Below are 18,055 nucleotides of genomic sequence, written 5' to 3'. Positions count from 1 at the left end.
TGGCAGATTGTGACCATGGATGCCAGCCTCATGGGGAGACATCATGGGGACACCTGCTGAGAAATCAGGCAGTTCGAATCCTATCAGACATCACCAAGGCGGTTGTGTACATCAACCGGCAGGGCTACACAAAGCATATCGGCATATCGAGCAGTGCTTCTCATTCTGGAGTGGGCATAAAGGACTGCCACTCCAATAGTGGAGAGGGAGAGCTGGAAATTGACCTAATCGCGACCAGGCACAACCAAGAGATACCCAGATTCTTTGCAAGGTATCAGGACCCACTGACTGACAGAAGGCGTGGATGCCATGATGATACTTTGGCGATTTCGACTGGCCTACGTGTACCCTTCCCTACCCATGCTATCTTACGTGCTACGAAAGATCTCAAGAGAACCAGTCACAGTAATCCTCATTGTTCCTCGCTGGACAGGAGATCCTGGAATTCCACAATTCTCAACTCTTCGCCTTAGAGGGATGGCTGTTGAGGCGGCAATGCTGAGGTGAAAAGGATTTTCAGAGGGCATAATCCTAACCCTGATCAAGGTTAGCAAACTGGTCACCTCCAAGGTATACCACAGGGTGTGGGAGACGTACCGCACTTGGTGTAGTTATGAAGAGGTTTGGTTCAGGGAGTTCAGATTACCATGTCCGCCTGGGTTCCCTAAAAGCCCAGGTATCTGTCCTCTCCGTCCTTTTCCAAGAGGGGATAGTGCTTTTGGACGATGTCCGGACCCTCCTTCAGTCTGTTGGCCAAGTTTCACCAGCGTTCAAGCACTGGTCTCACCGCCCTTCTGGATTTCCCCTTCGAAACTCTAAATAAGGTGGTGTTGGAATCCCTCACATGGAAGAAAGTGTTTCTGGTCGCAATCTAATCAACTAGATGGATTTCGAAGCTGGGGGCACTATCCTGAACAGTACTTGGTCTTTCACATAAATAAGGCAGTGCTCTATACGGTCCCTGGGTTTTTTGGGTCTTTCTGCAATAACACAAGGAATGACAAGGAGACTGCCTTGCATCGCTTGGATGTGGTCAGAACCCTTAAGTCTCAGGTTTCCCTTACAAAAGGAAGACCGATACCCTATTTGTTGTGCCATCAGGGTCCCAAAAAGGCTTTCCTGCCACGAAAATGCACACTGGATTAAGGAGACAATGAGGTTTGGAAGACGCCTCCCATAAATCTTAGGGCACACTCCACTAGAGCCCTCAGGGCTTCTTAGGCTCACAGAAATTCCACCTTGGCCAAGCAAGTGTGTAGGGCAGCTACTTGGTCCTCCCTCCATACCTTCACAAAATGTTATCAGTTCAACAGTTACCTGTCTGTAAAGGCAGTATTCAGACCAGTGACATAACTATGGTGCGCCAGGCCCCCCTGAAAAAAATCTTCAGAGGGGCCGGCACACGTCGATCCTCCTCCTGCCAATTTCCTGTCCGACCTTTGCCCCGCCCACATCATGCATCCGCTCCGCTCACTCCTCACCTTGACTCCGCCCACTCATAACCAACTTGTGTCCCCTTCCTCACCGTTGGTAAGAGAGTGGCTGGGGAGGAGGGTTTTTTATTAGCTATATAGGAAACCGACCCCACAGTCGGTGCCCCCCTGTGTCTGCTGGGTCTGCTTCCTCTATAGTTACCCTACTGCTTTAGACTGAAGTTTCGCCAGGCAGTTGTTTCCTAAACTGTCAGTTCTTCCCTCCCTACTGTGGGGTTGCTTTGGTGTGCCCTCATGGTCCATGTGTCCCCCTAGACATGGAAGGAGATTTATGTACTTACTGTTAAATCCTTTTTTCTCCAGTCGTAAGGACACAGGTCTCCAGCACCCCCCCCCCCCAACAACTCTTGTTTTACTGTTTTGCTCAGTGAAAGTTTGTTCTTTGATTATGTTCAGAGTTTCTTGGTTAGAAACTGGAGCCCTTCTGTGATGGCAGGGGAAAAAAGGGAGATTAGGAGGGTCTCCTCCTGATGGGCGGATTTTTTACCCATGGTCCCGGTGTCCCCCTTACTACTGGAGAGAAAAGAATTTAACGGTAAATACATAAATCTCCTTTTTCAGATGTGTTAACATATATAATTTATATGAGGAAATCAAATATCTTTTTTAATCAATCATGTTTTATTTACTTTTCTTACACCTTATTGTGGTATTTGTGCAGTGAATGTTTTTTTTGTTTCTTTATTTCCTTCATTATGTATTAATGTATGTATATTTTTTTATTTATATAGTGCGACTTATGTATGCAGCACTGTACAGCAGAACAATAAATTAATAGAACAAACAGGGTAATTAGAGTAATGGATACAAATACAGTCATATAAAAAATATTGGGAACTTGTCTTAATTCTTTGGAGTTTTGTTTATCATTTTCTGAGCTTTTAAAGTAGCAACTTCCTTTTAATATATAACATGCCTTATGGAAACAGTAGTTTTTCAGCAGTGGCATAAAGTTTATTGGATTAACAGAAAATATGCAATATGCATCATAACAAAATTAGACAGGTGCATAAATTTGGGTACCCCAACAGAGAATTACATCAATACTTAGTTGAGCCTACTTTTGCAAATGTAACAGCCTCTAGATGCCTCCTATAGCCTTTGATGAGTGTCTGGATGGCGGTATTTTTGACCATTCATCCATACAAAATCTCTCCAGTTCAGTTAAATTTGATGGCTTCTGAGCATGGACAGCCTGCTTCAAATCATCCCATAGATTTTCAATGACATTCAAGTCAGGGGACTGTGACGGCCATTCCAGAATATTGTACTTCTCCCTCTGCATAAATGCCTTTGTAGATTTTTTAGGGTCTTGCTGGAAAATCCAACCCCTCCGTAACTTTGATGCTTGAACATGATCCTGAAGAATTTGTTGTTATTGGGTTGAATTCATCTGACCCTCGACTTTAACAAGGGCCCCAGTCCCTGAACTAGCGACACAGCATGATGGAACCTCCACCAAATTTGACAGTAAGTAGCAGATGTTTTTCTTCGAATGTGGTGTTCTTCCGCCATGCAAATCTCTTTTTGTTATGACCAAATAACTCAATATTTGTCTCATCAGTCCAAAGCACTTTGTTTCAAAATGACTGTGGCTTGTCAAATGAGCTTTTGCATACAAGTGACTTTGTGTGAGTGCCGCAAGGTCTTCTGTTTCATCTCTGTGCCATACAGATGTTCTTTGTGCCAATTACTCTGAATTGTAGAATGATATACAGATACACCATCTGCCGCAAGATGTTCTTGCAAGTCTTTGGAGATAATCTTTGGCTTGCCTGTAACCATTCTGACAATCCTCCGCATATGCAGCTCCTGTATTTTGCTTGGCCTGCCAAACCTGGGTTTTACAGCAACTGTGCCTGTGGCCTTCCTTTTCCTGATTACATTCCTTACAGTTGAAACTGACAGTTTAAACCTCTGAGATAGCTTTTTGTAGCCTTCCCATAAACCATGCTACTGAACTATCTTTGTTTTCAGATCTTTTGAGAGTTGCTTTGAGGATCCCTTGCTGTCACTCTTCAGAGGAGAGTCAAACAGAAGCACAACTTGCAATTGGCCACCTTAAATACCTTTTCTCTTGATTGGACGCACCTGCTTATGAAGTTCATGGCTTAACGAGCTAATCCAACCAATTTGGTGTTGCCAGTAATCAGTATTGAGCAGTTACATGGATTCAAATTAGCAAAATTACAAATCTTTGCACAGACAGTTTTTCACATTTGATTTAATTTCATACAACTGAATACTGCTTCACTAAAAAGCTTTGTTCAGAAAACATCCCAGTACTCAGCTGTTCCTGGGAAATGAAAGACATACACTGTTATCTTTTTTGTTGAAAGTGGAGTAAATTATTATGCAGGCTGAGAGGGGTTCCCAAACTTTTTTAAATGACTGTAAATACAAAGTAAAATTGCATTAACAATTAAGAGCTAAGTGTCAAAGAAACAAGAAAAAAGAAGCTCCTTGCCCCTTCAGAGCTTACAATCTAAATGAGAGAATAAATTATATACACAAATAGTAGGCTATTAAGTGCTGATGGTTAGATTAACGCTTCATTGTATGACTTTTTTTTTATTAATTTTTTTTTTAACAGGTTACATAAATGAAAATGGTTATTTAAACCTATATAATTTTGAGAAGTACCTAAAAAAACTTTCAGATGTAAGTATATCTGCTGTTTATTATTCAACAACTAACAGAAATATCCTAGTGTATGGCTTGTCTGACTTCTGTTCCATCTAGCCTTGTCAAGAAATTCTGTGTAATAATGAAGTCATAGGAAAATAGGCAATTGTGGTCATTTACTACGAAGTAAACTAGGAAGGCCCAATCTTACCACATGGCATGAACTGAGGCAGAAGTGATGAGTTGCATCTTCACTTCTTCTCGGGTCCACGTAATTAGATAATTGTCCTGAATATATGAAAGCCGGACTTATGACTGTCTGCATGGTGTTCCCAGTCTTAAAATTCAAGATAACAGTCAGCCAATTTGTTAAGTTATTAACTTCATTCTCTAATAACAGGCTGTGTACACTTTGTGACCCCATGCAAACAACCATATTCCTACAATGTCCAAATATGATGTCACGGCCGGCACCCGATACCAGAACAAGTGCCAAGTACCCTGGTCTCGGCTCGGCTTCACCAGTAGTGTGACCACCGTTGTGCTTCGGGAGGAGCCCTCAGCTTACTTGGGTGTCACCTGGACTTAACGAGGGGTGCAAGGCGAGATGTTCTGTCTGGCAAAGGGGCACGGCTGTCTTTTTGGGCCGAAGGTCACGGTACAAAGGATAAGCCAGAATCATAGTCAGGCAGGCTGGGTCGAGGCAGGCAGATAGCAAGGATCGTCAAACAGGCAAAAGGGTCAAAACCGGGTGATCAGTCAAGGGGTTAAACAGAAGAGTAGTCGTAATCAGGCAAAGGTCAGGATCCAGAAGTCAGAATAGTCAAAATAGCCAGGCAGGGGTCAAAACAGGAATCAAACAGGTTCAGAAGGAAGCAGACAAATAGCACAAGGCTCAGGAGCACCAGGAATACAATCCTATCACTAGCAATGATTACAGAAAAACTGCCCCTTTAAATACATTTAAACTTCGTGTCATTGTGCGCTGACTTAATCATGCCAGCGCGCATGCGCCTATAAATTAAAGGAGTGCGCGCCACACGCACACTAGGAAGCCGGCACACAGAAGGAAGAGGAGCGGCGTGGCGGGCGTCCCCGCCGCACCACTAGACTGCCAGGGCAAGGTATTTTTATTACATATGACCTAGTGCGGCACCAAAAGAAGTTAAAGGAAAACTATACCCCCAAAATGAATACTTAAGCAACAGTTTATATCAAATTGAATGACATATTAAAGATTCTTACCAAACTGGAATATATATTTAAGTAAATATTGCCCTTTTATATCTCTTGCCTTGAACCACCATTTCGTGACTCTATCTGTGCTGCCTCAGAGATCACCTGACCAGAAATACTACAACACTAACTGTAACAGGAAGAAGTGAGGAAGCAAAAGGCAGAACTCTGTCTGTTAATTGGCTCATGTGACCTTACATGTGGTTTGCATGTGTGCACAGTGAATCTTACGATCTCAGAGGGCGGCCCTTATTTTTTAAAATGGCAATTTTCTATTTATGATTACCCAATGGCACATACTACTAAAAAAGTATATTATTATGATAATGGTTCATTTACATGAAGCAGGGTTTTACACATGAGCTGTTTTACTCAGTATCTTTTAATAGAGACCTACATTGTTTGGGGGGTATAGTTTTCCTTTAAAACAGCTGATTGCCATTCACGTGTGCTTATTGACTGGCCGCAATGCAGTAGCCCAGTGATGTATTTGTTCTACTTGAATTCTGATCATTTTAGTGCAGTTTTTGGATAGCATGCAACACATTAGGGACCCTAATTGTTCACGGTCAAGTTGAATAACACTTTACATGGGGTTTTCTGATAAACTGTGCATTACATATTGCTTCTGACTGACTCGCCAATTAGTCCCTTTACTCCACTAAAGTTTAGAAAGCACTAAATCATGCAGGTCCATGTGGTTTAGAATTAACTTTGGACCACATAGAAGCTCTACAAGCAGCAAATTGACTCTTTGGCCGACATGTTTTTACCAATCCCACCACAAGCAGTGATCTCTTATCCTTGATCATGCATTTCAACTGGGAAATGCCCACATTTCATGCATAGTATGGTTACTTTGTTCTGCCCCTTACATTTTCAGTTTGATCGGGAGCATTTCAATGAAATCTTTGTTGACTTAAAATGGTTTGAAAGCAAAGTGGGCAATAAATACCTCAATGAAGCTGCAGGCCAAGCTGCTGAAGAAGCCAAAAACCTGAATAAAAAGAAAAACAAGGTAAGAATTATTGGTGAATTAAAAAAAAAAAAAAAGAATTGCTTCATGTTCTTGGCCTAGAAAGTTAGAACTTCAGATGATGATATGATGATTTGTATTTTACAAGCTCAATTATGGTTATTGCCTTTTAGTAGCAGACTATTTCCACACATAGTATGATCCTGCTTTATATAAATATACTATCCTGCTCCAGCACCATTTTAACTGGTTGTAAATCACGTTTCTGTCTGGTGTAAACTAGAAAACTTGGAATTCAACCGTTACCTTTTACCTTTTTATTAGGTTGCCGATGATGCCTTTTGTTTTAGTGCATTAGAGAATAATGGGGAAGAAAATTCTGAATGTAAGTGTATTTATGTGAATATATGTCCATGCAATTGCCCTATAAATAGTCTTATCTTTGTATGTAATAAAAAGCACAATGTTTGCCCAAGTACAGTAAGCTTTAGCAACAAGTAATATTTGCGTTTTCACACAGGTAACCAGTAATTTTTTCCTGTTGATAAGTTGCTGTTTGTAGGAGAACTGTAGCAAACTTAGCACCCTTTATTACACAACCTCCTTAATGTTTTCTAAATTTGGAAATTGGCATTGTTTAAGCAACAAACCTTTTTGCTGTATGCACATATTTTCTTAATGATTGTGTTTTCAAAGGATAACTAAAGCTTAACCAAAGAAGTATTGCAGAAATGTTGTACATGTTTTGGGCTTTTATACCAGCCCAAGGCAACCACAGCCATTTAGCACTAAAGATCTGCACCTTTGAAGATGCCCCAGTAGCTCCCCATCTTCTTTTCTGCTGGTTAACTGCACATGGTCTGTGCTGCTGTCAGTTACTGAGCTTAGGGGCCGACACTCAAGATACTGAACATATATATATATATATATATATATATATATATATATATATATATATATATATATATATATATATATATATATATATATATATATATATATATATATATATATATATATATATATATATATATATATATATATATATATATATATATATTATAATTGTCACAATATAAGGTTGATTAGTAAATAATTCAGATTATTGGTACACGCAGCTCAGAAACCAGCACAATTAGCATTAACTTGTATGACAGCAGCAAACCCTATTTTATTATTGATGATTTGTGATGACCCATTAGCTTCTCAACAGCTGCTCAAAGCACACTGAACATGTGCATGTTGCAAACACTCCTAACAAAATTCAAGATTGGAAACTCCTGTGACTACTTTGAAGGCCTGGATCATTACTACTATAGAGATGCTGGTTCGATAAGTTCAATATATAAAATGTCATTTCTAGCCATATTCATTTTTAGCGTTTAGTTCTCCTTTAAAAGTGACATTGCACATTTTGTTACCCTCATAACACTGTATACTAGCAATAGTCAGTGCTTGACATATCCCAATCAAACTCTTCAATTCATGCTGTTCTAATAACGTGTGTTGTCTGCCAGAATGGACAGAACAGTAGAAAGGTGGCCATGCTAGTGGTCATAAACTATAAGTGTGCAAAAAACAATAGGTTCAATATTTCTTGCACCTGCAAATCAATAAAGTGCATATTTTCTGTTTTCTATGTGATATTAAGCCATTTTGTATTTATTTTTGAGGTTTAGATGAGAACCCTGAAGATGATGATGATGATCTCTTTGAGACAGAATTCAGACAATACAAGAGGACATACTACATGTCAAAGATGGGAGTTGAAGTTGTTTCAGAGTGAGTCTGGCATCATGACTAGTACATGAAGGAAGACAATGCTGTCTTAAGAATAAATCTACATTGCGCGTACACACATATACACACATAGAAATATGTTTTGTTGTCTATGTACAGGAAGGGTATTGTGCAAAGTGGAATGACTTGTACACTCATTTTTTTGCATTTTGCAAATGTCATGTAATGCTTATCAGGCTCCAGCATGATAATGATATTCAGCTGGAGCATCAATCCTTTCTACAAATATAAGAATAATTTTTGACCTAGCACCAATTATCAATTTGGTTAAAGTGCAGACATTTTAATAAAATATATTTGTTTATTGTACAAGACACACATTTATTTTCTGTTCTTTTTCTTTAAGTGAATTTCTGGCAGATCAGGCTAAATGCTATGTCCAGGCAATACAATGGATTTTGCACTATTACTACCATGGAGTCCAGTGCTGGAGCTGGTAAGCATACCGTATGTAGTTTATATATGCCTCTATATGAACGGAGGCAATTTTGCTTTGATCAGAATGTTGTGACTATCCTGCATGTGATGCAGGAAGAATTTTATTTCTAGAAATTGCTGTTTATGTGAATAGAGATATGGGAGCAAATAAATAATGCTTTAGCTTGTCTTTTAGAAGGAAGCCAACTTTCCTGCAAAATGCTGTTCTTTCATTGGACTGAAAAACTCTTTGCTCATATGGCTAGCCAGTTTTCATGTAACTGGCATGATTTAGTTTCACGTTTAAAGGATCAGTTCAGTGTAAAAAAAAAAACTGGGTAAACAGGCTGTGCAAAATAATTAATGCTATTTATATATTTAGTTAGCCAAAATCTTCTCTATAAAGGCTGGAGTGAGCGGATGTCCAACATAATAACCAGAACACTACTTCCTGCTTTTCAGCTCTCTAACTCTGAGTTAGTCAGCAACTTTAAAGGAACAGTTCAGTGTAAAAATACAAACTGGTTAAATATAGTATGTACAAAATAAAAAAATGTTTCCAATATAGTTAGCTAGCCAAAAATGTAATGTATAAAGGCTGGAGTGAGCAAATGTCTAACAGAACAGAACTTCATGCTTTTCGGTTCTCTAACTCTGAGTTAGTCATCGACTTGAAGGAGGGGTGGGGCACATGGGACTTCTGTTCAGTGAGTTTGCAATTGATCCTTAACTTTCAGCTCAGATTCAAAAGCAAACAGTTACGACCTATGTGGCCCTCTCAAGTCACTGATTATTTATTTAACCAGTTTTTATCATTTTACAAAACAATTCATTTAAGAATATGGCTCACAGAGTTATTTTTAATCTCCATTGTCTCTGAAGGAAAACCACAAGAACAAACGCGCCTCTTCCCAGTCACCTGTATGTGAAACATGCTTTGCATTTAGATTTGGTTTTAGAGGCCTATGATGAGCAAAAGGTTTAGGCAGATGTCACATAGGTTGGTATCCGACTGGTTTCAGTATTTATTCTGGGAAAGTATTGTAATTTGCTTCTATAGGAAGCAATGAAACCTGTTTCTGCCTAGCTAATAATTAGCAGCCACTAATCTTCTATGGAACATAATACAGAACTGTAATTTAGATTAACTTTTAGTGTGATATAGAGAGTCCTATTCTGAGGCAATTTGCAACTGCTTTTTATTTGTTATTGTTTGTAGTTATTGAACTTTTTATTTGGCAGCTCTCCAGTTTGCAATTTTTGCAGTGTGGTTGCTATAGTCCAAATTACCATACTAGCCGTGCATTGCTTTGAATACGAATATGAATAGGAGAGGGCCTGAATAGAAAGAATTAAAGTAGCAATAACAATAAATGTATAGCCTTACAGAGTATTTGTTTTTTAGATGGAGGCAAGAAAGGCAAATAAAAAAAAACTAGAAAAAATCAATTTGAAAAGTTGTCTAGAATTGGCCATTCTATAACATACCAAAAGTTAGCTTATAGGTTAACCACCTCTTTAAATGTATGTTTAATTAAATATGATGACGCACAAAGAGACAATTGAGTTTACATAAAAGTAATTTGTTTCATCTGCGGTTAAAGCTCTGTTTTCCATTTACAAAAGTATGTGTTTTTTTATTTTAGGTACTACCCCTATCATTATGCACCATACCTGTCGGATATTTGTAATTTCAACCACCTTAAGCTGACATTTGATTTTGGTAAACCCTTCATGCCATTTGAGCAGCTGCTTGCAGTCCTTCCTGCTGCTAGTAAGGATTTATTGCCTCTCACTTATCAGGTACTAATTTCTAATTCCTGCAAGTTTACCTTGCACACAATCATAATGCCATTACTGTTTTATATACTCTTTCATGTGCAATTCTTTCATTGCAGAATCTGATGATCAGTTCAGATTCTCCAATCATAGATTATTACCCGCAAGATTTTAAAACTGATCTAAATGGGAAGCAGCAGGAGTGGGAAGCTGTTGTACTAATTCCTTTCATAGATGAGGTAAAAATCGCATTGCCTTCTCTTATATGAACATTTTGCTTTTAAATATTGTATACTTTTTTTGTAGTCAAAGCAACAGCAACACCAAAAAAATGTAAGTGTTTTAAAATAATTCATGTGTAATATAAATTAAAATCTGTGTTTTTGCTTCAGAAGCACTACTAGCTTATATCAGTAAGGTGCTGTGTAGCCATGGGGGCATCTGTTCAGGCTGAAAAAGGCACAGGTTGCATGGAAATACAATGGGTTTAGTTCTTACACAAACAAGTTTCATTCTTAAACAAATGTCATTCAATGCTCTGTACAGAACTCTGTAATGAAAACCCATCCCATGATTCATAACTTAAACTCCAATGAGCAAGGATCTCTTTTCCGGTTTTATTTGTGAGGATTGGTATTATGAAATGATTGCCCTTAACCCTTTCCCTGCCAGCCGTTTTGTCCTAGATGCGAACATCTACTGCCAAGCAGTTTTTAGACATTTTGTACTCTTTCACTTTAAGGGCCTTTCCTGGGGCGGTCTTTTAGTTTACCCAGTAAACCAATATATTGTTTTTTTCAGGACAACCTGAACTTTCAAAATATGCAAGAATTTTGGTGTAATTCTACTTCTGTAAAAAAATATAGGCTTCTAAGTGTCTAATAAAATGAAAAAAATCATGTTTCACAAAGAACAATCACATATATCAGAAACATCATTTATTTTATGAACGAGAACACAGCTGATTTGGAAAGGTCTATGCCTCCTGAATGCGGCAATACCAAAATATATATAGTTTTATGGAGATTTCTCACTTGTATAGATCAAAATCTACAAGCAGTAAACTACCAAATTTCCAAAGCATCGCTCCCCAAACGGCATACTTCTGATTTCAAGGCCAAACATTCCACTAACAATAGGTTTACCATAGAAAACTACCCATTATTAGAAAGAACAGATTCTGGTGAATCAAAAATGTGTAAATATATCTTTGTACTCCAAACTAAAAAGTTGCAATTGTTTCCTAACGTTATAATGTTTTATAGAAATTGGTGAATTTTTTAAAAAATGACTTCAAAGCTTCCATTCTACAGCATCATATCTCCCACACATCATTAGGTATCAATGTAACACACCCCAAATATGAAAGCCTGGGGTTCACTGAACAGTTTGATGCCCAATATGTAGAGGTTTACCTAAACATGTGGTGTATAGGGGCCCTAAAATGTAGACAACCCATTTGAGCTATCTGTTCTGTAATGCCAGATACTGCAAAATCAACACATTTACATAGATTGGGGGGGGGGGGCAAAGTTAGAAAAAAGTACGTTCACCCCAGAAAACCATATATTTTCGGAAAGTACACATTCCGCTGAATCCAAATAGGGTATGCATGTCTTTCTACTCCAAAGCACCAAGTGGCAAAACTTTCCTAAGTTAGGCAATTTTAGGGACATTTTCAAAAATCACCTCAAAACATCCACCACGCAGCATCGTATTTCCCACATACTATTGAGTATCAAGATAAATCACCCCAAATATGAAAGCCTGGGGTCCTCTGAACAGTTTTATGCCCATAATGTATAGGTGTGCCTAAGCACGTGGCATATAGGGGCCCCAAAACGAAGACCCCATATGGTCTGTCATTTCAGGTACTGCAAAATCAACACATTTACATAGTTTTGGGGGGGGGCAAAGGTAGAAAAAGTTAGTTCACCCAGGAAAACCATATATTTTCGGAAAGTACACATTCCGCTGAATCCAAATAGGGTATGCATGTCTTTCTACTCCAAAGCACCAAGCGGCAAAACTTTCCTAAGTTAGGCAATTTTAGGGACATTTTCAAAAATCACCTCAAAACATCCACCACGCAGCATCGTATTTCCCACATACTATTGAGTATCAAGATAAATCACCCCAAATATGAAAGCCTGTGGTCCACTGAACAGTTTGATGCCCAATATGTATAGGTGTACCCAAGCACGTGGCATATAGGGGCCCCAAAATGAAGAGCCCCCATATGGTCTGTCATTTCAGGTGCTGCAAAATCAACACATTTACATTGTGTTTGGGGGCTGCAAAAGTAGAAAAAAGAACGTTCACCCCAGAAAACCATATATTTTTGGAAAGTTCACATTCCCCCGAATTCAAATTGGGTATGCATGTCTTTCTACTCCAAAGCACCAAGCTGCAAAACTTTCCTAAGTTTTGCAATTTCAGGGACATTTTCAAAAATCACCTCAAAACATCCACCATGCAGCATCGTATTTCCCACATACTATTGAGTATGAAGGTAAATCACCCCAAATATGAAAGCCTGGGGTCCTCTGAACAGTTTGATGCCCAATATGTATAGGTGTACCTAAGCACGTAGCATATAAGGGCCCCAAAATGAAGACCCCATATGGTCTGTCATTTCAGGTGCTGCAAAATCAACACATTTACATCGTTTTGGGGTGGGCAAAGGTAGAAAAAAGTACGTTCACCCCAGAAAACCATATATTTTCGGAAAGTTCACATTCCCCCGAATCTAAATTGGGTATGCATGTCTTTCTACTCAAAAGCACCAAGCTGTAAAACGTTCCTAAATTTGGCAATTTTGGTGACATCTCCAAAAATCACCTCAAAACTTCCACCCTGCCGCATTGTATGTCCCACATACGATTGAGTATCAAGATAAATCACCCCAAATATGAAAGCCTGGGGTCCTCTGAACAGTTTGATGCCCAATATGTATAGGTGTACCTAAGCACGTAGCATATAAAGGCCCCAAAATGAAGACCCCATATGGTCTGTCATTTCAGGTGCTGCAAAATCAACACATTTACATCGTTTTCGGGTGGGCAAAGGTAGAAAAAAGTACGTTCACCCCAGAAAACCATATATTTTCGGAAAGTTCACATTCCCCCGAATCTAAATTGGGTATGCATGTCTTTCTACTCCAAAGCACCAAGCTGTAAAACGTTCCTAAATTTGGCAATTTTGGTGACATCTCCAAAAATCACCTCAAAACTTCCACCCTGCCGCATTTTATGTCCCACATACTATTGAGTATCAAGATAAATCACCCCAAATATGAAAGCCTGGGGTCCTCTGAACAGTTTGATGCCCAATTTGTATAGGTGTACCCAAGCACGTGGCATATAGGGGCCCCAAAATGAAGACCCCCCATATGGTCTGTCATTTCAGGTACTGCAAAATCAACACATTTACATAGTTTTGGGGGGGGGGGCAAAGGTAGAAAAAGTTAGTTCACCCAGGAAAACCATATATTTTCGGAAAGTACACATTCCCACGAATCCAAATTGGGTATTCATGTCTTTGTACTCCAAAGTACCAAGCCGCAAACCAATCCTAAATTTGGTGATTTTGGTGACATTTCCAAAAATCAACTCAAATTTTCCACCCTGCAGCATCGTATTACCCACATACTTTTAGGTATCAAGATAAATCACCCCAAATATGAAAGCCTAGGGTCGTCTGAACAGTTTGGTGTCAAATATGTATAGGTGTACCCAAGCATGTGGCATATAAGGGCCCCAAAATGAAGACCCCCCCAATATGGTATGTCATTTCAGGTACTGCAAAATGAACACATTTTCATAGTTTGGGGGGCGCAAAGGTAGAAAACATTATGTTCACCCCAGAAAACCATATATTTTCGGAAAGTATACATTCCCCTGAATCCAAATTGGATATGCATGTCTTTCTACTCCAAAGCACCAAGCCAGAACCTTACCTAAATTTGGCGATATAGGCAGCTGTTTTTACATTTCTAAAAATATTGCAATTGCCCACATTTATCTCACCCAATTTCTTACATACAATTGGAAAACACCCTAGATATTGACACCAAGGGTTGACTGAACAGTTTGATGCCCAATATGCATAGATAAACCAAAGCAGTTGGCATGTGCGGACCCCAAATAAAAACAGTCCATATGAATTTTCTCCACTGCCGTTTCGCCTTTTGTGAACAAGAACCTGTGACTGAGCATTGTCTGCCACAAGATCCTCCTAACAGCACAAAGACTCCAAAAAAACATATATTTTTGGAAAGTACACATTCTGACAAATCCAAAATAAGTAATTATGTCTTTCTATTCCAAACTACCATACTGCAAAGCTACGCTAAATGCAGCGGTTTTTATGACATTTCGTAAAATTGCCTAAAAATATTGCAATTGGCCGCATTTATCTCACCCAATTTCTTACACACAATTATAAAATACCCTAAATATTGATGCCAAGGGTCTACGGAACAGTTTGATGCCCTGTATGCATAGATATATCAAAGCAGCTGGCATGTGCGGACCCCAAATAAAAACAGTGCATTTGACTTTTCTCCGTTGCCGATTTGCCTTCAGTGAACAAAGACCTATGACTGAGCATTGTGTGCCACAAGACCCTCCTAACAGCACAAAGACCCCACCAGAGCCATATATTTTTGGAAAGTACACATTCTGACGAATCAAAAATAGGTAATTATGTCTTCCTACTCCAAACTACCATACTGCAAATCTACGCTAAAGGCAGGGGTTTTTATGACGTTTCTGAAAATTGCCTAAAAATATTGCAATTGGCCGCATATATCTCACCCAATTTCTTACATACAATTGTAAAACACCCTAAATATTGACGGCAAGGGTCTACAGAACAGTTTGATGCCAAATATGCATAGATATACCAAAGCAGCTGGCATGTGCGGACCCCAAATAAAAACAGTGCATTTGACTTTTCTCCGTTGCCGATTTGCCTTCAGTGAACAAAGACCTATGACTGAGCATTGTGTGCCACAAGACCCTCCTAACAGCACAAAGACCCCACCAGAGCCATATATTTTTGGAAAGTACACATTCTGACGAATCAAAAATAGGTAATTATGTCTTCCTACTCCAAACTACCATACTGCAAATCTACGCTAAAGGCAGGGGTTTTTATGACGTTTCTGAAAATTGCCTAAAAATATTGCAATTGGTCGCATATATCTCACCCAATTTCTTACATACAATTGTAAAACACCCTAAATATTGACGGCAAGGGTCTACAGAACAGTTTGATGCCAAATATGCATAGATATACCAAAGGAGCTGGCATGTGCGGACCCCAAATAAAAACAGTGCATATGACTTTTTTCCGCTGCCGTTTCGCTTTCTGTGAACAAATATCTGTGACTGCGCATTGTCTGCCACAAGACCCTACTAACAGTACAAAAACCCCCCAGAGCCATATATTTTTGGAAAGTACTCATTCTGACAAATCAAAAATAGGTAATAATGTCTTTCTACTCCAAACTACCATACTGCACATCTACGCTAAAGGCAGCGTTTTTTATGACATTTCTGAAAATCGCCTAAAAATATTGCAATTGGCCGCATATATCTCACCCAATTTCTTACATACAATTGTAAAACACCCTAAATATTGACGCCAAGGGTCTACTGAACAGTTTGATGCCCAATATGCATAGATATACCAAAGCAGGTGGCATGTGCGGACCCCAAATAAAAATAGTGCATATGAATTTTCATGCTGGCCAACTCAGCCCCGACTGCATTATGTGCGGTAAGACACCCAAACTGTAAAAAAAAAAAAAAACCCAGAAACCGCCTATATTTTTGGAAAGCACAAATTCTCACAGATCAAACAAAGTAAAATGCATCTTTCTATACCAAAACACCAAACAGCAAAACTATACTAAAGATACATAAGCAAAACAGAAAATAATATTCAATAAAAAAATCACAGAAAATGCAATAACGATAAAATTACAGCAAATAAATATAATTATACAGGTGTATAGGTATGTATAGGTGTGTGTAGGTGTGTATTTGTGCGAGTATATGTGTGGGTATATGGGTGTAAAACAATAAGTGGGAGAAAGAAGTGAAAAATTGAAAAAGCAAAAAAAAAAGACAAGTTTGATAAAAACAAATATGAAATAAAGCAAATTTTGTACCTGGGGACAGGCAAAGTCTGTCTTTCTCAAGCAACACCGGAGTACCGCAGCAGGGAGGCTCCCAGGCAGATCAACACCAACAGAGAAGGGGGCAGTGCTGGGAGGCAGCCCCTAGAAGCAGCCACGTGTCTAATCATGTGTGGGGCGGTTGGTGGGGTCGGTGGGGCGGTCGGTGGGGTCGGTGGGGCGGTCGGTGGGGCCAGCAGGTGATCCGGAGCTCGTTGCGGGAGAGCCAAGTGATCTGCGGCTTTTCCCCAGCATCGCAAGCCGCAGATCACAGAAGATAACATCGTGCATGCGGTACATGTGTCCATGTGGTCGGCCATCTTGGGGTCGGGTGGGGGGGCCGATCGGGGGGGCCAGCAGGCGATTGAGGACGCTTTGCTCGTTGCCGAGGGGGTTGCCAAGTGATCTGCGGCTTTTTCGCTGCATTGCAAGCCGCAGATCACAGAAGAAAAGCGGAAGTGCCAAACAACGTACTATGTACGTGTTTGGCAGTCTGAGCCCTTGCCTGCCAGAACGTACGGCGTACGTTCTTGGCAGGCAAAGGGTTAAATAAATAATAATAATAATAATAATAAAAAAGGGCAAAAAATAAACAAATTTGTGACATTAGTCTTTGCTTGGGTTCTTCCATCTTTGTAAGAATGGACAATTTGACAGAAAAGAGGGAAGCATGCAAACCCCTAAATTTGCATTGACTTGTGTAGGAAGAGAGCCTGTAAAATTGTACATACCATGTACATTCTTTCGTGAGTCACAATTCAGCAGAAACTGTTGCCTTTAAAGTAAGAGTCACACAGTCAACATAAGAAGGAAATGGTGGGGACAGACTGGCAGATGAATCCACGTTTCTCCACCAATGTCTTTTTATCGTTTATTATCGTTGACTAATCGCTCAGGCAATCAAATAGTGTCAGCTTTTGCACAAACATGGTTTATTGTTCATCACACTAGAAGTACCATGTTCTAGCTCATGCCTTTATTTTTATTGTCTGTCTGCAATCCTTTGTGAATTTATGTATCCTAAGCCCAAGGTATTATTGATTAGTAACATATTGGACCTAACCTTTCAGAAACGATTGCTGGAAGCTATGGCATCCTGCAATAAGTGTCTGACTGAGGATGAGAAGAAAAGGAACCGACACAGTGAGTGCATAATGTACTGGTATGAAATGGAAACTGATTTCAAATACTTTTCACCGTGGCCAGAGAAATTTCAGAGTGTTGATCGCTGCCATGCAAGGTAAGTGGATAGAACCACAAAACAAAAACATCAAATGCCACATTGTGTATTACAAGTGTAAACAATCGTTACAGTACTGCTATTGAACTGCAGCAAACACCTACTCCCCCCAGCCAAGGTAGGTATTTACGATATTACTGGAATATTTAGGATATTACTGGAACCTTTAGCTTAAAGCAGTATCAACAAGAACAATTTATTTTAACCTGCTATATAAATCAACACATTCGCAATGGATGTTGTTCTCTGTTCTAGGCTGTAACAATATTAAATTCACTGAAGTAACGTCAAGCCTATCATAGAAC

General features: G+C 39.4%; 1 protein-coding gene across 8 annotated transcripts in view; it reads left to right on the top strand.

Annotated features, from left to right (window-relative positions):
- Positions 1-18,055, top strand: part of xrn1.S (5'-3' exoribonuclease 1-like) — a 69,453-nt gene that overhangs the window by 15,364 nt on the left and 36,034 nt on the right. For 7 of the 8 annotated variants that reach the window (XR_005961643.1, XR_005961644.1, XM_041564954.1 and 4 more), the window contains exons 9-16: positions 4,087-4,154; positions 6,238-6,372; positions 6,655-6,715; positions 8,004-8,112; positions 8,477-8,566; positions 10,194-10,350; positions 10,446-10,565; positions 17,581-17,750. Coding sequence is in view for 6 of the 8 variants with exons in the window: in XM_041564954.1 (XP_041420888.1) it covers positions 4,087-4,154; positions 6,238-6,372; positions 6,655-6,715; positions 8,004-8,112; positions 8,477-8,566; positions 10,194-10,350; positions 10,446-10,565; positions 17,581-17,750 (910 nt within the window). In the remaining 2 variants the exon portion in view is untranslated. The remainder of the gene's footprint in view (positions 1-4,086; positions 4,155-6,237; positions 6,373-6,654; positions 6,716-8,003; positions 8,113-8,476; positions 8,567-10,193; positions 10,351-10,445; positions 10,566-17,580; positions 17,751-18,055) is intronic. The other variant, XM_041564953.1, reaches the window with a different exon arrangement.

The sequence above is a fragment of the Xenopus laevis genome, chromosome 5S, assembly GCF_017654675.1.
Source record: "Xenopus laevis strain J_2021 chromosome 5S, Xenopus_laevis_v10.1, whole genome shotgun sequence".
Classification (NCBI taxonomy): domain Eukaryota; kingdom Metazoa; phylum Chordata; class Amphibia; order Anura; family Pipidae; genus Xenopus; species Xenopus laevis.
Note: the sequence above shows the minus strand (reverse complement) of the source record. Positions and strands in the feature narration are given on the sequence as shown.